Below are 24,836 nucleotides of genomic sequence, written 5' to 3' on the forward strand. Positions count from 1 at the left end.
GATGAGAAGGCATGATAAGTTAAAATACCAAAATAAACACTATTTATTTATACTCTTTTCTATTTTAATTCCCTCTTAATAATCACAGGTACAAACTTTAGACAGTATTGGTACAAACCGTAAATGGAGCATATCCGGCACAATGGTTAATGCACTGTCACATTGCAAATTGCTGTTACAGCCATTATCACTACAATCTGTGGCTGCGTTCCTCATCGTCAGACTGTCGCTGACTGTTCGACAATAGAGTTAACAATTAACAGTCACACTTACTTAGTCTGTGAAGTCATCATACCCTCTAACTGGCAGCCAGGTAATAAGAGCTAATGGGATTTTACGCTTCATACTGTCCCGTAGGGAGGCAGGGCATAGAGAGGGTCGAACATGGTGGTTGACAGACACAGTCACTTTGCCCTCTGCGCTATTTCTTCATTACATAAGGTCAAAAGCGGCAGATTCAGAAGCGCCACATCCAACCCGAGCACGCCCATTTGAGAGAATTTGAGACACAGGGAGTTCGGAGGCTTTGTTAGCCCACTTTACCCGAAACTATTTCCGTATGGGTCTTCCGTAGACCTTGAAACAGTCCCAAGACTTTGGGACAAACTTGGAAGACTTCTCCCTACTGTACTCCCGAGTGGTGCAGCGGTCTAAGGCACAGCACCTCAGTGCTAGAGGCATCATTACAAACCCTGGTTCGATCCTGGGCTGTATCACAACCGGCTGTGATGGGGAGTCCCATAGGGCGGCACACAATTGCCCCAGCGTCGTCCAGGTTAGGGGGGGGGTTGGCCGGGGTAGGCCGTCATTGTAAAATAAGAATTTGTTCTTAACTGACTTGCCTGGTTAGATAAAGGTTCAATTAAAACATTTTAACTCACAGCATTGACAAGAGAAAGTCACTCTGATTTCTCTGGTTATTTCAATCGGATTAAATTAGGGGAAAAACACACAATCTTGTTGATCAAACGAATAACTCAGTCCGCTCTCCGGTTCTTACGAGGTCATATCCTGAGGACTAATCAATGATGACAAGCCAACTAAGCGACACAAAAAAAATGTGCACTTGGTCAATTAAGTCAGTAAGATTTCTGCATTAAAACTTCCAATGCAAACATTCCATCAATGTACAGTATGGGTATGAGATAGACTGCAGCATATACAGTAGTGCATAATGCCTGGTATAGAATCTCAGGGTCATTCAACGAGTCTTAGAGGAAAACCAAATAACGAGTCTTAGGGGGCCAAATAAATAACAACACCCTGTTCCTTATGTAGTGCACTACCATGCAGACGGATCAATAGCAGTACACTATAGGGGGAGTAGCATTTCCAAGTAGTACCTTATCTGAAGAATAGGGTGTAATTTGAGCCACAGATCCTGTCCACTGTACCCGATAGAGGGTGACCACTGGCAGGCACCGTCCGGATCACATGCATTACCAAGAACTGCTCAGCCACCAACAACATCACTACTCAGCCTTCCTCCCCACTAGCTAATCCTGCTTCCCAGCTCGTTTCTCTCGTACCCCAAATCCTGTCCCAAAGCCTCCCCCATCCCTTCCAAAACCCCCTCCAACACTGTCACCAAAACAAATTATTCAGCATTTTCTCATTTTTCTTGAGTTAATATTGCGTATCACAAAAGGACACACGTCGAAATGTGCATATTCTCTCTAAATGTGACTATTAGGTAACACAGCTGACTGAAATGCACTGGATACTTCCACCACCTGAATCAGCCCCAGCTTGGCCTCTACTGTACCTCTGGCCTTGTACAGCTCCCTGGTGGCCGATTCTGCAAATGACACCCTCATTTTGGCAGGCTACTGAAATAATGAGCGAAGGATTTTAAGTTTACGAATGTGTCTTTCGTAGAAGGGCTGAAGATGTAACATGCGTTTCCCAAAACACCACGCAGAGAGAACGTTCGCTCAAGTGCGTAGTTGAGGCTTGTCGTGTAATGATAGGATCAAAAGGACGGTAGCGATGCTCTATGATCAGTCTTTTCCATTCAAATCATACTTTAACATTAGAATTATTCCACAATACTGACGACGGATCAGCTCATGGAGAGATTATCACCTACAGGCCTAGGCATATGGCTGCAAATATTGCGGTTTATCGTAGGCTACCATATAATAACGCACTAAATCACCGATTTGGCACACATTGTTACACATCATGAAATAAATTGAGGCAGAAATTAGACAGTAGCCTACAATTAGCAAAATAGAATAAATTGATTGAACATGACATTGATTTCAATATGATTATTTAGCAAGCGTTGTTAAGTGCAACTTTAGAAACTATGGTTTTGGTGAAACAGCTCTGAGATTTAACAAAGGTTCCAACGATTAATTTAGCCATAAGATGCTTTTGGGAAACCGGGCCCAGTTGTCACCCATAAAGCTTGATACAAATAAAACATCTTAGTGTTGACCCAAAATATCAAAGTCGAATTCTAAGCATCCATGGGTAACTTAATTCATAAATAAGGAAATAATTGACTCAGGTGGGTTCATGCTGGTCTGAAACAAAAGCCTGCATACAAAGCAACCCTGCAGCATCAAGAGCGGCCATTCCTGATTTAGCATAACCCGCCTTGCTTTCTCCCCCCATCCCTCTTTCTCTCTCTGGATTTGGCAGCTGGCATGTAGTCCACCCAGCCTTGTTCAACCCCACTGGCTGACACAAAATGCTTTTTATTTCTCTAGGCTGCACCTGTGCTTGGCTGTCACCCTCCACACAGAGGATGTCTCTACCACCACCCCAGCCCTGCTACGGGACAACTGCTCGTGATAAAGGTCCTTGGTGTTTTCTGGGGGACGCCTCATGTCGAACCAGGTAAGACACACACCGTCTGAGTTCAAGGGTTAGAATCGTCCATGTGATTGGAGTGACAAGCTGCTACCACAGCTAGAACATCAATGTATCTCTGCAATTCTGTGTATCTAGAATGTCTCTGTCTATAGTTTGGACCAGGGGTTCTTAAACTTGTTCAGCCTGGGACCTAAATTCGAAATTCTGTGTTTTCCTGGGACCTAAGCTTAGGAAAATATGCAACTGTATTTCAATATCAGTACATGTCATTGCCCTTATGCCTAAAACAAATGCAATACAGACAAATAACAAATAAAGTAAATATAAAATAGCTATTCATGTTTATTTCCCCCCCATTAAAAACACTCCTACATATCTGTCTAGGTTGGAACGGTTGCTGTTAAAATACAATAAATCATTTTCCTTCTGAGCTGGAAAAAACGGATTGATGACATGACACAGATGTATAACATTACACAAACACACACACAGGCTCCGTTTTTTGACAGTGCAATCCTAAGTAACAGTACAGATGAAAAATGATCTGTACATCTTACTGTAGAACGTATGGTTGAAAACAAATCTAGGTTGGAACTGTTGTTAAAATACAATAAATCATTTGTATTCTGAATTGGAATTAACTGACTGATCACATCACACAGATCTAGACTAGAAAACACACACTATCCTAATGAGAAGTGTGTGGCTGGTTGAAGTTTAACAAGCATGTCTATTCTGGGCTCAGTTTTGGACACTGCAACCCTGAGGTCGTCCTCAGCATTGAGTCTGTTTCTGTACTTGTTTATTAAGTACGCCAGAGTTGAGAACCTTGACTCACACAGGCATGTGGTGACAAACTGGATCAGAACATCTACTGCTTTCTCAGTCAGGCAGGAGACCGCTTCCTGCTGTAGATGAGCAACCCAGAACTGTGTGAGTGTGTTTGCCTCAAAAAGCATCTTGCTTCAATCAGTTTATTCCAGTTCAGACAAAAAATATTACTTGTATTTTAACCGCAATAGTTGCAACCTAGATGTGTTTTCACCAATCATTTTTACAGTAAGAAGTACAGTTGGTCTGATCATTTTTCATCTTCATAAACTCAGCAAAAAAAGAAACGTCCACTTTTCAGGACCATGTCTTTCAAATATCATTTGTAAAAATCCAAATAACTTCACTGTAAAGGGTTTAAACATTGTTTCCCATGCTTGTTCAATGAACCATGAACAATTACAGTTTTTCTCAATTGCTAAAACACCATTTCTGAAACCTTGCTCCATTTCCTGAAAACATTAAACACAAAACCTCATCTTCAAGCACTATTTACATACCCTCTGACTCCTCTCGCAAAATGAAACATTCGCCTCAAAACAGTTTTACCTGTGTTCAAAATCAAACACTGCTCTCAAATCATAAACAAAGTGATCAACATGATATACACTCTCAAGCAGTCTTAAACAATACACCGAAAAATAGAAAACACATTGTTCAAAACATACAATTCTCAGGGAGAAGTACATTTTTAATTAAAAAAAATATTCATATTTTTCCGTCATTGTCTTTTGATGAACGAAAACATATTCTATCATAGTAGCTCAAAATTGATCAGAAATTACTACTCTGCTTTGGTTTTTTGTTCTTCCTCCTCCTTGTACCCCTATTTTTACAGTACTGTACCCTGCATCTCACAAACTTATCCTTTGTCTCTGTGATACTGTAATTCTTGTTCTTTGTTGATATGAACCTGCAACCAGTCAAAATCTATTGAGCAGTCAGTACTGTTAATAAATGGAAAGCACAATGTTCAGGGCCATACAATTTGTCCATTGTACAGTATACAGCCTACAATGCACTGTACTACAGTATACAATACTAAAAGGGACAAAAATCAAAGGAGTAAACATGTGATCAATGTGCTTCTTCTTGTCGACATCACAAGCAATATTGCACTTCGTCGACATCACAAGCAATATTGTCCCTCCTGAGGCAATGGGGGAAGAAGCCTCTTGTGTGCCGTATCCAGCCCTGACATGATTCCTCACCTATATCACCACAGGCTAAATCCATGGCTTGCAGCAGATTTACTCTGGTGTAGGGTTGTCTATCATACACTTTCCATCTCCAAGAGGAGAAATACTCCTCAATCGGATTCAGGAAAGGCGAGTATGGAGGAAGGTACAAGTTCATAAACTGCCCATTGATGTTAAACCATTCCCTTACCTGAGCAGCTCACACTGACATAGTGTGGGACAATCACATAGGTGGGAATGGGATTCTCATTTAGCTCTTGACCCTGCTGCTCTTGAACCTGCTGCTCAAATAAAATATCTCTTAGATTGGCAATAAATCTTAGAAGGTGCTGGGTGTTATATGGCCCGAGTGTAACATGGTGATGTAGAACACCATGGTTGCTGATAGCAGCACAGATTGTGACATTGCCACCTCGTTGACCAGGGACCTCAACAATGGCCCGCTGTCCAATCATGTTTCGGCCTCTCCTTCTCTTTGTTAGATTGAAGCCTGCTTCATCGACAAAGATGAACTCATGGGGACTGTCCAAGGATTCCAAGTCAAATATTGTCTGTGTAGAAATACAATATACTGTATGTAGGATTTTGTAAGTCGTACAGAGACAGTGCTATACTGTAGAGTACAATTAGGCTTCTGATTCACATACATTGTATGTACTGAAGGGTAATGTCATTCACATAGTATGTGTTAGTACTGTAGACAATCTGGATTACAGTAAATGTTTCTGAATGTACACTTACTTGCATATACTGAGCTCGCAGTTCTTTCACCCTTGGTGAGTTGCGCTCAAAAGATGCTCTGTATACTTGTTTCATTCGCATCCTGTTACGATGGAGGACACGGTCATTGTGGAAATTCTCACACTGTCGATTCCCTGGAAGTGTATGTTGTCTTGTATCACTCGTTCCTGGATTTCTCTGAGTCGTATTGCATTATCTTGAAGGACCATGCCAACTATAACGGCCTCTTGCTCCCGAGTGAATATAGTTGTCCTTCCACCTGCATCTGGCAGGTGGAAGGACTCTACAAAAAGTAGTTGTGCAGTTACAAAACATATTCATGCAGTACAATACATAGTGATTAACTTTACAAATGTCTATTGAAACAGCTGCATATAGTGTAGTACAGTAAATTTGCAATTACAAAAATACAGTAGTATACTGTACCTGTTCTCTTCTCTGAATGTCCTTACTATGGTTGACACAGAAAATCGGCTCAAATTGGGTTGCACTCTAAGTTCTGCTTCCCTCATTGTCAGTCCATGGACAAGAACATGGTCTATAACTGTTGCTCGAATTTCATCAGATATTTCCACTGTTTGTCTTCCTCTTCGTCCTCCTCTTTCTCTTTCTTGCCCTCCTCCTCGCATACGCACTCGTCCTCGTCCTCTCACATTGTTTCTTCTATCCATTCTCAGACTTTCTCCTTCCCACCTTCAACAACCTGTTTGCTCTCTGAACTGGCTTATATTGGTTGTGTCGCATCATTTGAAACAGGTTAAATCAATTTTAAGTGGTTGTGTTCAATCAATGACATGTGTTCTCTATTTGTATTTGATTGTTGCCACTTGTGTTTACCAGTATGGATGACATGTGCATTAGAGTGCAGAATGTGTTTTGAGAATGAGAATGTGTTTAGGGTTTTGCTGAAAAGTCTAAGTGAGATCTGCAAATTGTGTTTTACCATGTGAAATGGTTTAAGTTATTGACAACAGACTGCATAATTAGCTAAATGAGTACAGTCAACTGAGAACTTTGTTCAGCCAATGGGTTTTAGTGTTTTATCAATTGAGAAAAACTGTAATGAACATGCACCTGTGGAACGGTCGTTAAGGCACTAACAGCTTACAGACGGTAGGCAATTAAGGTCACAGTTATGAAAACTTAGGACACTAAAGAGGCCTTTCTACTGACTCTGAAAAACACCACAAGAAAGATGCCCAGGGTCCCTGCTCATCTCCGTGAACGTGCCTTAGGCATGCTGCAAGGAGGCATGAGGACTGCAGACGTGGCCAGGGCAATAAATTGCAATGTCCGTACTGTGAGACACCTAAGACAGCGATACAAGGAGACAGGACGGACAGCTGATCGTCCTCGCAGTGTCAGACCACGTGTAACTACACCTGCACAGGATTGGTACATCCGAACATCACACCTGCGGGACAGGTACAGGATGGCAACAATAACTGCCCGAGTTACACCAGGAACGCACAATCCCTCCATCAGTGCTCAGACTGTCCGTATTAGGCTGAGAGAGGCTGGACTGAGGGCTTGTAGGCCTGTTGTAAGGCAGGTCCCCCAGACATCACTGACAACAATGTCGCCTATGGGCACAAACCCACTGTCACTGGACCAGACAGGACTGGCAAAAAGTGCTCTTCACTGACAAATCGTGGTTTTGTCTCACCAGGGGTGATGGTCGGATTCAGGTTTATCGTCGAAGGAATGAACATTACACCGAGGCCTGTACTCTGGAGCGGGATCGTTTTGGAGGTGGAGTGTCCGTCATGGTCTGGGGCGGTGTGTCAGAGCATCATCGGACTGAGCTTGTTGTCATTGCAGGCAATCTCAACGCTGTGCATTACAGGGAAGACATCCTCCTCCCTCATGTGGTACCCTTCCTGCAGGCTCATCCTGACATGACCCTCCAGCATGACAATGCCACCAGCCATACCGCTCGTTCTGTCCGAGATTTCCTGCAAGACAGGAATGTCAGTGTTCTGCCATGGCCAGCGAAGAGCCCGGATCTCAATCCCATTGAGCACGTCTGGGACCTGTTGGATTGGAGGGTGAGGGCTAGGGCCATTCCACCCAGAAATGTCAGGGAACTTGCAGGTGCCTTGGTGGAAGAGTGGGGTAACATCTCACAGCTGGTGGCCACACCAGATACTGAATGTTACTTTTGATTTTGACCTCCTCTTTGTTCAGGGACACATTTTTCCATTTCTGTTAGTCACATGTCTGTGGAACTTGTTCAGTTTATGTCTCAGTTGTTGAGTCTTATGCTCATACAAATATTTACACATGTTAATAACTTTTGTCAATAGGGGGGCGCTGTTTTCACTTTGGAAAAAATCGTGCCCAAATGAAACGGCCTCGTACTCTTTTCTAGATCATACAATATGCATAATATTATTACTATTGGATAGAAAACACTCAGAAGTTTCTAAAACTGTTTGAATTATATCTGTGAGTAAAACAGAACTCATTTTGCAGCAAACTTCCATATAGGAAGTGAAAAATCTGAAAACGAGGCTCTGTTTCAGGGCCTGCCTATTCAACTGGCTTTTATTTATCGATATGCATGCACTTCATACGCCTTCCACTAGATGTCAACAGGTAGTGGAAGGTGGAATGGGGTGTCTAGCTTGATCTGAGGCCGAACAAGAGCTTTTGGAGTGACAGGTCTGGAAGTCTTCGAAGGCGCGCGGCGGAGCTCGACATTGTCTTCTGAAAAGCGTTCGGTTTACACGGCGAATATCTCCGGCTCTGATTTTATTTGATACATATGATAATAACATCATAAAGTAGGTTTTTTCAACCGAGTTTTATCAGTTTATTCAACGTTTATTGGGACTTTTGGAGTTTTCCGTTCTTTGCGTCAAGAGAGGATGGGAATGTTAGCAACCTTGGCTAGCATTGTGGCGCAAATTCGACAGAAGAAATGGACATTCTAAAACCAAACAACGATTTATTCTGGACCAAGGACTCCTTGTACAACATTCTGATGGAAGCTCAGCAAAAGTAAGAAAACATTTATGATGTTATTTCGTATTTCTGTGTAAAATGTTGACTCCTATTCTCCGCCGTTTTGGTGAGCGCTGTCTCACAATAACGCAAGCTGTTTGTTATGGTAAAGTTATTTTTAAAAATCTAACACAGCGGTTGCATTAAGAACCAGTGTATTTTTCATTTGCCATACAACAAGTATTTTTATGTAAAGTTTATGATGAGTTCTTTGGTCAGATTAGGTGAGTGTCCAAAATATCTCCGGAGATTCTGGTGAATCGATGCTACGTATTCACAATGTATAACCAGGATTTGTAGCTATAAATATGCACATTTTCGAACAAAACATAATTGTATTGTATAACATGATGTTATAAGACTGTCATCTGATGAATTTGTTCAAGGTTTGTGATTAATTTTATATCTTTTGCTGGTTTTTGCGAAAGCTACCTTTGCGGTGAACAAATGCGTTTGTGTGTTTGGCTATTGTGGTAAGCTAATATAATTCTATATTGTGTTTTTGCTGTAAAACACTTAAAAAAATCGGAAATATTGGCTGGATTCACAAGATGTTTATCTTTCATTTGCTGTACACCATGTATTTTTCATAAATGTTTTAGGATGAGTATTTATTTATTTCACGTTGCTCTGTAATTATTCTGGCTGCTTTGGTGCTATTTTTGATGGTGTCTGCAATGTAAAACTATGATTTAAACCTCAAATATGCACATTTTCGAACAAAACATAAATGTATTGTATAACATGTTATAAGACTGTCATCTGATGAAGTTGTTTCTTGGTTAGTGACTAATTTTATCTCTATTTTGTCGGTTTTGTGAAAGCTACCTATGCGGTGGAAACATGGTGAAAATATGCGGTTGTGTGTTTGGCTATTGTGGTTAGCTAATAGAAATACATATTGTGTTTTTGCTGTAAAACATTTTAAAAATCGGAAATGATGGCTGGATTCACAAGATGTTTATCTTTCATTTGCTGTATTGGACTTGTGATTTCATGAAAATTATATTATATGATATCCCTGTCCCGGCTAGGCTATGCTAGTCAGCTTTTTTGATGAGGAGGATCCCGGATCCGGGAGAGAGAAGCGGTAGAGGTTTTAAGTTTGCTGAAAATAAACGCAGTTGACAGTGAGAGGACGTTTCTTTTTTTGTTGAGTTTATATACTGTTACTTAGGGTTGCACACTATCAGTAGCTAGCTAGCTTGCTTGCTTTGGCTAACGTTAGCTATTAGCTGTGTACAAGGGAATTGTTTGAAAGAGAAACTCACTTCTACTACTATGAGAGATAGTACTCCCTTATTTCTGCTTATCATCATCACCTGTTATAAAATGACAACAATGCCATGCTAGAGTGAGTAAAATAGTCTGAGGTGTTCTCTCATTTGTGTCTGGAAGTAACCAGTGTAACCGATGTGAAATGGCTATCTAGTTAGCGGTGGTGCGCGCTAGTAGACTTTCAATCGGTGACGTCACTTGCTCAGACCTTGAAGTAGTGGTTCCCCTTGCTCTGCAAGGGCCGCGGCTTTTGTGGAGCGATGGGTAACGATGCTTCGAGGGTGACTGTTGTTGATGTGTGCAGAGGGTCCCTGGTTCGCGCCCGGGTCGGGGCGAGGGACGAACTAAAGTTAATTAAACTGTTACACCAGCAAGTTAGCCAGATAGCTTCAGTGCTTGACTGCGGGTTGTGAGGTCAAAACACTCGGGTCAACCTTACTCATCCATTGTACGCTCCGAATATACAAAAGGACATTCTGACAACTCTGAATTTACGAACGCGCACTCTGGCACTCCAGATTGAAATTACGAACACACCCCAAGAGAGAGAAACTCATCGCTGTATTTGCGTTTCATGATGATTGAGCTCAGTCAAAATGTGTGGCTAGCTTGACTCCATTTGATGGCAGTGAGTGATGGCGAGTAGGAATAACAAGTCAGTGCCCTACAGCACATCATCTGTTGCTGAACGACAACGCTGCAGCGTGTGGGTCGCGGAGTGATCTTCAAGAAAACTGCAGAAAAAATATCTGGTAAACCACGAAGCACACGGGCATTTCCCTCCCACTCGGCAGCTGCCAAACTGACACTGCTGCTAAGCAGAGAGCGCACTGAACAGAGCGCATTTGCACTAGGCCAAATCAATTCCAGTAATTCATGAAATATTGATACATTTACTCTAACACTTCGCGGTCTGTGACTGACTTTGGGTCGCGACCCATACTTTTAAGAAAGGCTGCTGTAACACATCGCGACCCACAATTAACAGGTCCGTGGGTCACGACATATACTATAAGAAAGGTTGGCTTGGACTCATCCCTATTTTTAGGACTGTTATACAATTATTTCAGGGTTAGATCAGAAATGTAATGTCCTCAACTATGGCTTCAGTGGATTAGAATGTAATCATTTAGGGCCTCAAGTTATTCACGTGCTAAAGAGGTTGGTAGGAGGCCTTTATTGCTTTGTTGTTGTTGCTTTACTACGGTATTTAGGTCTATTACAAAGCAATTGAGCATGCAATAGCTGTAATGTGTTGGTTTATACACAATATCTATTTTTGTAATGACTGATTATATAATAGCTGATATACAGATCTGCAATATGTGAATAATGCAATTACATATCTATTGACAACAAGCAAAAATAGCACATCTAAAAATACAGACTGTGCCAGTCCTATAAATCTCTTTCTCTCTCCCTCCCTTTTCCCCACTCCCCCTCTCTTTCTCCCTCTATCTTTTTCTCTCCCTGTCAGGGCAGAGATGGAAGAGAGTTTTGAGATGTTTGAGGAGGAGTTAGGCAGGCCAGAGCCTCCCCCTCAGAAGCCTGTCAGACAGGTCCGCAGACCAGTTCCGGGTAAGGAACACACACACACACACACACATACACACACACATAAACACACACACACACAAAAACACACAAAAACACACATAAACACACACATAAACACACACACACACACACACACATAAACACACACACACTTTGGTGTAGACCACTGACGCAACTAAAACTCACTGACCGCAACAAAGAGCATGAGTCAGGCACTGTTTTAGTTCCTGTGGCAGACCATCAATCAAAGATTGCTAAGTATTACTGAACCAGGAAACATGAGTGACACAACCAAGCATTGCGATGGCTTTTCTCCTTTACCAGCTGTGTGATCTATAGGTACACTACATGACCAAAAGTATGTGGACACATGCTCTTCAAAAACCTCATTCCAAAATCATGGGCATTAATATGGAGTGGGTACCCCCTTTGCTGCTATAACAGCCTCCAAACTTCTGGGAAGGCTTTCCACTTGCGTTCATTCAGCCACAAGAGTATTAGTGAGGTCGGGCACTGATGTTGGGCGATTAGGCCTGGCTTGCAGTCGGCGTTCCAATTCATCCCAAAGGTGTTAGATGGGGTTGAGGTCAGGGATCTGTGCAAGCCAGTCAAGTTCTTGCGCACCAATCACGACAAACCATTTCTGTATGGACCTCGCTTTGTGCACTGTGGCGTTGTCATGCTGAAACAGGAAAGGGCCTTCCCCAAACTGTTGCTACAAAGTTGGAAGCACAGAATCATCTAGAATATCAAATAAAAAATCGAATCAAATCAAATGTGATTTGTCACATGCGCCGATTACAACAGATGTAGACCTTACTGTGAAATGCGTACTTACAAGCCCTTAACCAACAATGCAGTTCAAAAAATAGAGTTAAGAAAATATTTACTAAATAAACTAAAGTAAAAAATTAAAAGTAACACAATAAAATAACAATTACAAGGCTATATACAGGGAGTACCGTTACAGAGTCAATGTGTGGGGGTACAGGTGAGTCGAGGTCATTTGTACATGTAGGTAGGGGTAAAATGACTATGCATAGAAAATAAACAGTGAGTAGCAGCAGCTAAAGTTAAACAATTTAAAGGCAATGCTACCAAATATTAATTGAGTGAATATAAACTTCTGACCCACTGGGAATGTGATGAAAGAAATACAAGCTGAAATAAATCAATCTCTCTACTATTGTTCTGACATTTCACATTCTTAAAATAAAGTGATGATCCTAACTGACCTAAGACAGGGAAGTTTTACTAGGATTAAATGTCAGGAATTGTGAAAAACTTAGTTTAAATGCATTTGGCTAAGGTGTATGTAAACTTCCGACTTCAACTGTAGGTCCTGGATGGCAGGAAGCTTGGCCCCAGTGATGTACTGGGCCGTACTCACTACCCTCTGTAGCACCTTACAGTCAGATGCCGAGCAGTTGCCATACCAGGTGGTGATGCATCCGGTCAGGATGCTCTCGATGGTGCAGCTGTGGAACTTTTTGAGGATCTGGGGACCATTGCCAAATCTTTTCAGTCTCCTGAGGGGGAAAAGGTTTTTTCGTGCCCTCTTCACGACTGTCTTCATCTGTAGGTCCTGGATGGCAGGAAGCTTGGCCCCAGTGATGTACTGGGCCGTACGCACTACCCTCTGTAGCACCTTACAGTCAGATGCCGAGCAGTTGTCATACCAGGTGGTGATGCATCCGGTAAGGATGCTCTCGATGGTGCAGCTGTAGAACTTTTTGAGGATCTGGGGACCATTGCCAAATCTTTTCAGTCTCCCGAGGGGGAAAAAGTTTTGTCGTGCCCTCTTCACGACTGTCTTGGTGTGTTTGGGCCATGGTAGTTCGTTGGTGATGTGGACACCAAGGAACTAGAAACTCTCGACCCGCTCCACTACAGCCCCGTCGATGTTAATAGGGGCCTGTTCGGCCCGCCTTTTCCTGTCCACTGTCAGCTCCTTTGTCTTGCTCACATTGAGGGAGAGGCTGTTGTTCTGGCACCACACTTCCAGTGCTCAGTTCTCTGACCTCCTCCCTATAGGCTGTCTCATTGTTGTCGGTGATCAGGCCTACCACTGTTGTGTCGTCAGAAAACTTAATGATGGTGTTGGAGTCGTGTTTGGCCATGCAGTCGTGGGTGAACAGGGAGTACAGGAGGGGACTAAGTACACACCCCTGAGGGGCCCCAGTGTTGAGGATCAGCATGGCAGACATGTTGTTGCCTACCCTTACCACCTGGAGGCGGCCCGTCAGGAAGTCCTGGATCCAATTGCAGAGGGAGGTGTTTAGTCCCAGGGTCCTTAGCTTATTGATGAGACTAGTGTGCACTATGGTGTTGAACGCTGAGCTGTAGTCAATGAACATCATTCTCACATAGTTGTTCCTTTTGTCCAGGATGGAAAGGACAGTGTGGAGTGCGATTGAGATTCCGTCATCTGTGGATCTGTTGGGGCGGTATGCGAATTGGAGTGGGTCTAGGGTGTCCAGGAGGATGCTGTTGCAGCCTTTCGAAGCACTTCATGGCTACCGACGTGAGTGCTACGGGGCGGTAATCATTTAGGCAGGTTACCTTCGCTTCCTTGGGCACATGGACTATGGTGGTCTGCTTGAAACATGTAGGTATTACAGACACGGTCAGGGAGAGGTTGAAAATGTCAGTGAAGACACTTGCCAGTTGCTCTGCGCATGCTTTGAGTACACTTCCTGGCAATCTGTCTGGCCCCGCGGCTGTGTGAATGTTGACCTGTTTAAAGGTCTTGCTCACATCGGCTACAAAGAGCGTTATCACACAGTCATCCAGAATAGCTGGTGCTCTCGTGCATGCATCAGTATTGCTTGCCTAGAAGCGAGCATAAAAGGCATTTAGCTCATCTGGTAGGCTCGCATCACTGGGCAGCTGGCGTTTGGGTCTCCCTTTTTAGTCGGTAATAGTTTTCAAGCCCTGCCACATCCGACAAGCGTCAGAGCCGTTGTAGTAGGATTCAGTCTTAATCCTGTATTGATGCTTTGCTTGTTTAATGGTCTGAGTGCATAGCAGGATTTCTTATAAGCGTCCGGATTAGTGTCCCACTCCTTGAAAGCGGCAGCTCTAGCCTTTAGCTCGATGCAGATGTTGCCTGTTATCTATGGCTTCTGGTTGGGATATGTACGTACGGTCATTGTGGGGACGACATTGTCGATGCACTTATTGATGAAGCCGGTGACTGAGGTGGTATACTCCTCAATGCCATTGGATGAATCCCAGAACATATTCCAGTCTGTGCTAACAAAACAGTCCTGTAGCGTAGCATCCGCGTCATCTGACCTCTTCCGTATTGAGCGAGTCACTGGTAATTCCTGCTTTAGTTTGTGCTGACGTTGCTTCCAAAGGCAGTTTAGAACTCGGTAGTAAGTGTTGCAACCAAGGACAGACAATTTTTATGCGCTACAGCACTCGGCAGTCCCATTCTATGAGCTTGTGTGCCCTACCACTTCGCGGCTAAGCCATTGTTGCTCCTAGACGTTTCCACATAACAATAACAGCACTTACAGTTGACCGGGTCAGCTCTAGCAGTGCAGACATTTGATGAACTGACTTGTTGGAAAGGTGGCATCCTATGACGGTGGCACGTTGAAAGTCACTGAGCTCTTCAGTGAGGCCATTCTGCTGCCAATCTTTGTGGATGGAGATTGCATGGTTATGTGCTCGATTTTATACACCTGTCAGAAACTGGTTTGGCTGAAATAGCCAAACCCACTCATTTGAAGGGTTGTCCACATACTTTTGTATATATAGTGTAACTGCCAAAATAAAGGAAACCTTGAGTAAATGAGGGATACAAAGTATATTGAAAGCAGGTGCTTCCACACAGGTGTGGTTCCTGAGTTAATTAAACAATTAAAATCCCATCATGCTTAGGGTCATGTATAAAAATGCTGGACAGGCCCAGTTACCCATTATTTTGGATACCATGGCTATGCCCCCATAAAATGACAATTCCCCCATCCACAGGGTCGGAGTGGTCACTGAATGGTTTGATGAGCATGAAAACGATGTGAACCGTCTGCCATGGCTGTCTTGATGTTAAGAAGCCTTTACATAAAGTGTACTAAAACCATTATGGGCCCTATTTCAGAACACCGGTATCTAATAACGTGATTGGTGTAGCCTGGTGGTATCAGCATACCTCTACATATTCACCATGCCATTGAAATATGATCTCTGGTCCTATGAGCACCGTAGTGTGAATTCACCTCACAGAGACGTATTGGGAGAGTTTCAACTACAGTAACTTACTGGCAGCAGAGCTCCTATCCTTAAAGCAAGGGAGGTTAGTTACAAGTGAGTATACATTGTCTCTCTTCCTCTCATTTCATTTCTCTCACTCCTTCACTTACCGCATTTTACATCACTAGCGGTGAGACTTAGAGTATACAGTACCAAAACCCTGTCTATCCCTGCTAAATGTGACAGATGGATGTAACATGATGCTTCTAATACTATACTAAACAAAAATATAAACACAACATGTAAAGTGTTGGTCCCATGTTTCCTGAGCTGAAATAAAAGATCCCAGAAATGTGTAATACGCACAAAAAGCTTATTTCTCTAAAATGTTGTGCACAAATTAGTTTACATCCCTGTTAGTGAGCATTTCTCCTGAATAAACAGCATGATCAATACACATGTGCACCTTGTGCTGGGGACAATAAAAGGCTACTCTAAAATGTGCAGCTTTGTCACACAACACAATGCCACAGATGTCAACATTTTTGAGGGTGCATGCAATTGGCATGCTGACTGCAGGATGTCCACCAGAGTTGTTGCCAGATCATTTTATGCTAATTTCTCTACCATAAATCGTCTCCAGCATTTTATCGATGGTAATTTGAACGTACAGAGATACCATAGCGAGATTCAGAGGCCCATTGTCGTGCCATTCATCTCCCGCAATCACCTCATGTACGGCCCCATGTTGCAAGGATCTGTACACAATTCCTGGAAGCTGAAAATGTCCCAGTTCTTCCATGGCCTGCATACTCACCAGACATATCACCCATTGAGCATGTTTGGGATGCTCTGGATTGACGTGTTTGACAGACCATGCCTTCTCAACAGGGTCATGCAGCAAGTCTCTCTCTCTCTCTCTCTCTCTCTCTCTCTCTCTCTCTCTCTCTATCGTGCTTAGCATTTAATGTAATGTAATGTAATGAGTACTTTTGGGTGCCAAGGAGGGAGTAAAAATTACATTATTTTCTTTAGGAATGTTGTGAAGTAAATTATGTAAATAGTAGTCGGCCTCCTGAGTGGTGCTGCGGTCTAAGGCACTGCATCACAGTTCTTGAGGCGTCACTACAGACCCGGGTTCGATCCCGGGCTGTGTCACAGCCGGCCACGATCGAGAGACGCACGAGGCGGCGCACAATTGGCACAGCGTCGTCCAGGTTAGGGGATGGTTTGGCCTAACGGGATCTCCATGTCCCATCGCGCTCTAGCAACACCTGTGGCGGGCCGGGCGCATGAACGCTGACACGGTTGCCAGTTGTACGGTTTTTCCTCAGACACATTGGTGTGGCTGGCTTCCGGGTTAAGCGAGTAGTGTGTCAAGAAGCAGTGTTGCTTGGCAGGGTCGTGTTTCGGAGGACGCATGGCTCTCGATCTTCGCCTCTGCCAAGTCCGTACGGGAGTTGCAGAGATGGGACAAGACTGTAACTACCAATTGGATGTCATGAAATTTGGGATATAAAAGAGGTAAAATATATATAGTAGTACCAGTCAAAAGTTTGGCCACACCTACTCATTCTTAATTTTTTACTATTTTCTACATTGTAGAATAATAGTGAATACATCAAAACTATGAAATAACACATATAGAATCATGTAGTAACCAAAAAAGTGTTAAACAAATCTAAATATATTTTTGATTTTAGATTCTTCAAAGTAGCCACCTTTTGCCTTGATGATAGCTTTGCACACTCTTGGCATTCTCTCAACCAGCTTTGTGAGGAATGCTTTTCCAAAAGTCTTGAAGGAGTTCCCACATATGCTGAGCACTTGTTGGCTGCTTTTCTTTCACTCTGCGGTCCAACTCATCCCAAACCATCTCAATTGGGTTGATGTTGGGTGATTGTGGAGGCCAGGTCATCTGATGCAGCACTGTGTGTTGGGTCAATGTCCTGTTGAAAAACAGATGATAGTCCCACTAAGCGCAAACCAAATGGAATGGGATATCGCTGTAGAATGCTGTGGTAACCATGCTAGATAAGTGTGCCTTGAATTCTAAATAAATCACAGACAGTGTCACCAGCAAAGCACCTCCACACATCACACCTCCTCCTCCATGCTTCACGGTGGGAACCACACATGCAGAGATCATCCGTTCACCTACTGTGCGTCACAAAGACACGGCGGTTGTAACCAAAAAAAGTATATTGCTCATGTTTCTTGGCCCATGTAAGTCTTTTAGTAGTGGTTTCTTTGCAGCATTTTGACCATGGCCTGATTCACGCAGTCTCCTCTGAACAGTTGATGTTGAGATGTGTCTGTTACTTGAACTCTGTGAAGCATTTATTTGGGCTGCAATCTGAGGTGCAGTTAACTCTAATGAACTTATCCTCTGCACCAGAGGTAACTCTGGGTCTTCCTTTCCTGTGGCGGTCATCTTGAGACCCAGTTTCATCATAGCACTTGATGGTTTTTGCGATTGCACTTGAAGAAACTTAAAAATTCTTGAAATGTTCCGGATTGACTGACCTTCATGTCTTAAAGTAATGATAGACGTTTGTTTCTCTTTGCTTATTTGAGCTGTTCTTGCCATAATATGGACTTGGTCTTTTACCAAATAGGGCTATCTTCTGTATACCACCCCTTCCTTGTCACAACACAACTGATTGGCTCAAACGCATTAAGGAAAGAAATTCAACAAAAAAAATGAACAAGGCACACCTGTTAATTAAAATGCATTCCAGGTGCATTCCACCTCATGAATCTGGTTGACATATTAACACTTTTTTGGTTACTACATGATTCCATATGTGCTATTTCATAGTTTTGATGTCTTCACTATTATTCTACAATGTAGAAAATACTAGAAATAAATTAAAACCCTTTAATGAGTAGGTGTTTCCAAATCTTTGACTGGTACTGTATATATAAATAGTAAAGTAAAGTACAAATACTCCAAAAAACAACTTAAGTAGAAATACTTTGAAGTACTACTTAAGTACTTTACGCACTTTACTTTACGACACTGTGATTTATGCTGTTATAACCCGTGTCTTTCACTCTGTCTCTGTATTCGTCAGTGTCTCTGCGTAAGGCTATATCCCCCCAGAACCTGAGCCAGATAGAGACACCCTGGGAAGGGGTCACACTTAACCGCTGTCTGCTCATAGCTATCACAATCCTGCTACTCAGCTCCGGCTTTCAGAAACTACATGGCAAGTACACTAGTGTGGACCACGGCCCACTACACTTACTATATACAATTATGTTGAGTTGTTAAAGCACAATTAATATACATTTTGGGGGTTAAACTTTAACTCAAACCAGTCAGTGACAATGACACATACAGACACACATTTTGTTGTAGGTTTCCATCCATAATGTGAGCGCCTTGTCATCCTATAGAAACCATTAAAGGTCGACGGGCTGTGGAGGAAGAGGAGTATGCTGATGCGCTGACTGTGAGGCACTCTGCATTGAGACCCAAAGTCCAACCACATGTCACGCCCTGGCCTTAGTATTATTTGTTTTCTTTATTATTTTAGTTAGGTCAGGGTGTGACATGGGGTATGTGTGTGTTTTGGGTGATTATATGGTATAGGGGGTGTTGGTTGTAGTGTATGGGTTTGTGTTGAGTGTATGTGTCTAGGTATGTCTATGGTTGAGTGTAGGTGTTTAGGAAAGTCTATGGTTGCCTGATTTGGTTCTCAATCAGAGACAGCTGGTTATTGTTGTCTCTGATTGGGAGCCATATTTAAGGTAGCCATAGGCTTTAGGTGTTTGTGGGTAATTGTCTATGTTGAACGTTTGTTGCTTGTCCATGCACTTACGTCATTTAGCTTCACGGTCGTTTGTTGTTTTGGTTTGTTTTGTGTATAGTGTTCGTTTTCGTGTTTTTTCCTTTCTTCTAATAAAAGAAGATGTATTTTGCACATGCTGCGCCTTGGTCATCTCTCTCTCCACAAGACGATCGTGACAGAATTACCCACCAAAGGACCAAGCAGCGTGTGAAACAGCAACAGGACCCACCTACACAGGATTCATGGACATGGGAGGAGATATTGGATGGTAAGGGACCTTGGGCACAACCGGGAGAATATCGCCTCCCTCGTGAAGAGCTGGAGGCAGCGAAAGCCGAGAGGAGGCGATATGAGGAGGCAGCACGGAGGCAAGGCTGGAAGCCAGTGAGTACTACCCAAAGATTTCTTGGGGGGGGGCTAAGAGGTAGTGGGCCGAGGGCAGGTAGGAGACCTGCGCCCACTTCCCAGGCTAACCGTGGAGAGCGGGAGTACGGGCGGACACCGTGTTACGCAGTAGAGCGCACGGTGTCTCCTGTACTTGTTCATAGCCCGGTGCGGGTTATTCCACCTCCCCGCACTGGTAGGGCTAGATTGGGCATTGAGCCAGGTGCCATGAAGCCGGCTCAACGCGTCTGGTCACCAGTGCGTCTCCTCGGGCCGGCTTACATGGCACCAGCCTTACGCATGGTGTCCCCGGTTCGCCTACATAGCCCGGTGCGGGTTATTCCACCTCCCCGCACTGGTCGGGCGACGGGGAGCATACAACCAGGTAAGGTTGGGCAGGCTCAGTGCTCAAGGGAGCCAGTACGCCTGCACGGTCCGGTATTTCCGGCGCCACCTCCCCGCCCCAGCCCAGTACCACCAGTGCCTACACCACGCACCAGGCTTCCAGTGCGTCTCCAGAGCCCTGTTCCTCCTCCACGCACTCTCCCTGTGGTGCGTGTCTCCAGCCCATTACCACCAGTGCCTACACCACGCACCAAGCCTCCTGTGTGTCCCCAGAGTCCTGTGCGTCCTGTTGCTGCTCCCCGCACTAGCCTAAAGGTGCGTGTCCTTAGCCCGGTACCTCCAGTTCCGACGCCACGCACCAGGCCTATAGTGCGTCTCAGCCGGCCAGAGTCTGCCGTCTACCCAGCGCCATCTGAGCCATCCGTCTGCACAGAGCCATTAGAGCCGCCCGTCTGTCCCGAGCCGTCAGAGCCGTTCGTCAGTCAGGAGCTGCTAGAGCCATTCGTCAGACAGGATCTGCCAGAGCCGCCAACCAGACAGGATCTGCCAGAGCCGCCAACCAGACAGGATCTGCCAGAGCCGCCAACCAGACAGGATCTGCCAGAGCCGCCAACCAGACAGGATCTGCCAGAGCCGCCAACCAGACAGGATCTGCCAGAGCCGCCAACCAGACAGGATCTGCCAGAGCCGCCAACCAGACAGGATCTGCCAGAACCGCCAATCAGACAGGATCTGCCAGAGCCGCCAGCGAGCCATGAGCGTCCAGAGCCGTCAGCCAGCCATGAGCGTCCAGAGCCGTCAGCCTGCCATGAGCGTCCAGAGCCGTCAGCCTGCCATGAGCGTCCAGAGCCGTCAGCCTGCCATGAGCGTCCAGAGCCGTCAGCCAGCCATGAGCGTCCAGAGCCGTCAGCCAGCCATGAGCGTCCAGAGCCGTCAGCCAGCCATGAGCGTCCAGAGTCGCCCGCCAGCCATGGGCAGCCAGAGTCGCCCGCCAGCCATGGGCAGCCAGAGTCGCCCGCCAGCCATGGGCAGCCAGAGTCGCCCGCCAGCCATGGGCAGCCAGAGTCGCCCGCCAGCCATGAGCAGCCAGAGTCGCCAGTCAGCCGGGATCTACCAGAGACACCAAAGCGGATATTGACAATGCTGGAGTGGGGGCCACGTCCCGCACCCGAGCCGCCGCCATATTAGGGCCCACCCCGGACCCTCCCTTTATATGTCAGGTTTTGCGGCCGGAGTCGGCACCTTTTGGGGGGGGTACTGTCACGCCCTGGCCTTAGTATTATTTGTTTTCTTTATTATTTTAGTTAGGTCAGGGTGTGACATGGGGTATGTGTGTGTTTTGGGTGATTATATGGTATAGGGGGTGTTGGTTGTAGTGTATGGGTTTGTGTTGAGTGTATGTGTCTAGGTATGTCTATGGTTGAGTGTAGGTGTTTAGGAAAGTCTATGGTTGCCTGATTTGGTTCTCAATCAGAGACAGCTGGTTATTGTTGTCTCTGATTGGGAGCCATATTTAAGGTAGCCATAGGCTTTAGGTGTTTGTGGGTAATTGTCTATGTTGAACGTTTGTTGCTTGTCCATGCACTTACGTCATTTAGCTTCACGGTCGTTTGTTGTTTTGGTTTGTTTTGTGTATAGTGTTCGTTTTCGTGTTTTTTCCTTTCTTCTAATAAAAGAAGATGTATTTTGCACACGCTGCGCCTTGGTCATCTCTCTCTCCACAAGACGATCGTGACACCACAGGAGGTAGTGGCACAGAAACAAAATACTCTCCTGTCTCTCCGGGCTCAGAATCCTCATTCCCAACATGGTATGAATTACAGGAGATTTGCTGCAAAGTGCCACTCCTAAAGGCCTGCAGTGTGTGCTGGTTTTCATCTGCACTTTGCAGATCAGCTACTGCTGTCACTGACGGTTAGCTGGAGCATCCATTCAAATGACTGGCTCCTCAAGGACGTTTAGGTGACACCGTGTGTATGATTCCATACACACCGTATGGAATCATACTTCTATAATATTTAGTAGGTATGAGTATATGTGAACATTTATTAGGTAGTGTACACATATGGGGTAGTATGCTGATTATGCTTGAAAGACTAAGATGGCATACGACATTCAGTGGAATAATGTGTATGTGACCTCTACATTCCTCAACAAAAAAATGTATTATACCCCTGAATCAGAGGAGGCTGGTGGGCGGAGCTATAGGAGGGGCTCAATGTAAGGGCTGTAATGAAATAAATGGAACGGTATCAAACATAGGACCGAGTCAAACATGGTTTCTCTATTTATTGATTCCAGCCATTACAATGAGCCCGCCCTCATATGGCTCCTTTCACCAGCCTCTGCCCTGAATGCATTGAGGGCTGAGACCTCTGTGTCTCGTCGATGAGTGATGTGATTGTATGCTGAAGTTTGCAAACAAACTATATACTGTACGGAACAAAAATATAAATGCAACATGTAAAGTGTTTGTCCCATGTTTCATGAGCTGAAATAAAAGATCCCAGAAATGTTCTATATGCACAAAAAGCTTATTTCTCTAAAATGTTGTGCACAAATGTGTTTACATCCCTGTTAGTGAGCCTTTCTCATTTGCCAAGATAATCTATCCACCTGACAGATGTAGCATATCAAAAAGCTGATTAAACAGCATGACCACCTTGCACTGGAGACAATAAAAGGCCACTAAAATGGGCAGTTTTGTCACACAACACAATGCCACATATGTCTCAAGTTCTGAGGGAGCGTGCGATTGGCATGTGATTGGCATGCATTTCCTTACCATAATTCACCTCCAATGTCATTTTGGAGAATTTGCAGTACATCTACCTTGCCTCACAACTGCAGACCACGTGTAACCACGCCAGCCCAGGAGCTTCTTATCCGGCTTCTGCACCTGCGGGATCGTCTGAGACCAGCCACCCGGACAGCTGATGAAACTGTGGGTTTGCACAACCAAAGAATTTCTTCACAAACTGTCAGAAACCGTCTCAAGGAAGCTCATCTGCGTGCTCGTCGTCCTCACCAGGGTCTTGACCTGACTGCAGTTTGGCATTGTAACTGACTTCAGTGGGCAAATGCTCACCAAATGCTCACCTTCGATGGCCACTGGCATGCTGGAGAAGTGTGCTCTTCACAGATTAATCCCGGTTTCAACTGTACCGGGCAGATGGCAGACAGCGTGTAGGCGAGCGTTTTGCTGACGTCAATGTTGTGAACAGAGTGCGCCATAGTGGCGGTGGGGTTATGGTATGGGCAGGCTGGATTGACCAGCGTGTTCCAGTTCCCGCCAATATCCAGCAGCTTTGAAGAGCCATTGAAGAGGAGTGGGACAACATTCCACAGGCCACAATCAACAGCCTGATCAACTCTATGCGAAGGAGAGGTGGTCACACCAGATACTGACTGGTTTTCTGATCCGCGCCCCTACCTTTTTTTAAAGGTATCTGTGACCAACAGATTTAAATCTGTATTCCCAGTCAAGTGAAATCCATAGATTAGGGCCTAATTTATTTATTTCAATTGACCGATTTCCTTATATGAACTGTAACTCAGTAAAATCTTGGAAAATGTTGCGTTTTTATATAACATAGTAATGACCATTTCCTGTTTCCTGCAGCCTGAGACCTCTCTGTATGAGGTGTTGTTCTGGTGGTTACCTGACTTTAATGACGAAGATGATGACGGGGAAACCAAACAAGTTCGATTGAAGAAGGGGGTCAGAGAGAGGTCCCTGAAGGGCCGGAGAAGCAGGGGAACACCAGAGAGAAGACTTTTCAAAGGCAGAGAGGGGGAGGAAAAGAGGGCTAAGAGGGCTAAGAGAGAGAGGGATGAAGAAACTAAGCTGAAGAAAAAGGGAAAACAGGTAAAGCTGAGAGAGGAGGAAAAATAAGTGGTGGAAGATGGAGGAGGACGTTAAACTCACGATACAAAAGGTTAAGAAATGAAAAGACAGCAAATCATAGGAGGGCAAATGGCATGCTGTCTGATGAAGAATTAAGTAAAGGAATACAACAGTAGTTCTACATAATAGTCAAATAAGGTAATGTGGATGGGCATCATTGTGAACACTTATTATGGGTTCTCTGCACAAATGAATGTTCCAACTGTAATTGCTGCTGGCTCATTGGCAGCCATTGCAAGTGCTAGTCAGAAGAGAAGCATGACTGATTTCCCAGTCTGCCATGTCTTTGTTGCTTAGAATATTGTTCAGTGATGCCGTTTTGAAAATGTTGGTTTGTATTATAAAGTTGAGCAAGACGTCTCATTTGAGTAATTGTATGGGTGCTATTGTAAACCAACCTGCACATGTCCTCTATGCTCTACATGTCCTCTATGCTTATTGTAATTGTTCAATGTATGGTTATTTTCACCCTTAATTGTTGTTGTTACTGTTGTTCCATTGACAATATTATTATTATTTTAATTGTTAATATTGTAAATCTCCAAAGTAAGCTTTGGCAATATGCACATTGTTACATCATGCCAATAAAGCAAATTGAATTGCTTTATTGGGGACTCTTTGTAGGGACTATGGGAATGTTTCAGACTGCCTATTACTGCTGGGCAACTGTTAAACATAAAAAAAATAAAAAAATGCTTTCATCTAAAATCCTTTTTCTGCTACCCTAATTGTCAATAAAGCTTTCCCTGTTATGTATCATATCTTTGC

General features: G+C 44.2%; 1 protein-coding gene across 1 annotated transcript; it reads left to right on the forward strand.

The window, feature by feature from the left end:
• The first annotated feature begins 2,695 nt into the window (after positions 1-2,695).
• Positions 2,696-24,829, forward strand: LOC139560460 (junctional sarcoplasmic reticulum protein 1-like). The gene is made up of 5 exons (XM_071377262.1): positions 2,696-2,847; positions 11,356-11,456; positions 18,713-18,847; positions 19,038-19,093; positions 23,784-24,829. The coding sequence occupies exons 1-5, from the start codon at positions 2,699-2,701 to the stop codon at positions 24,054-24,056; spliced, it is 714 nt and encodes a 237-aa protein (XP_071233363.1). The 5' UTR covers positions 2,696-2,698; the 3' UTR covers positions 24,057-24,829.
• The last annotated feature ends 7 nt before the right edge of the window (positions 24,830-24,836 follow it).

This window comes from Salvelinus alpinus, chromosome 30 (assembly GCF_045679555.1).
Source record: "Salvelinus alpinus chromosome 30, SLU_Salpinus.1, whole genome shotgun sequence".
NCBI classification, from domain to species: Eukaryota; Metazoa; Chordata; class Actinopteri; order Salmoniformes; family Salmonidae; genus Salvelinus; species Salvelinus alpinus.

Coding starts and splice junctions, on each gene's coding strand:
- LOC139560460 (XM_071377262.1), top strand. CDS start 2,699: ATGCTTTTTATTTCTCTAGGCTGCACCTGTGCTTGGCTGTCACCCTCC. Junction 18,848..19,037: donor CGGCTTTCAGAAACTACATG/GCAAGTACACTA, acceptor GTCATCCTATAG/AAACCATTAAAGGTCGACGG. Junction 19,094..23,783: donor AGTATGCTGATGCGCTGACT/GTGAGGCACTCT, acceptor TGTTTCCTGCAG/CCTGAGACCTCTCTGTATGA.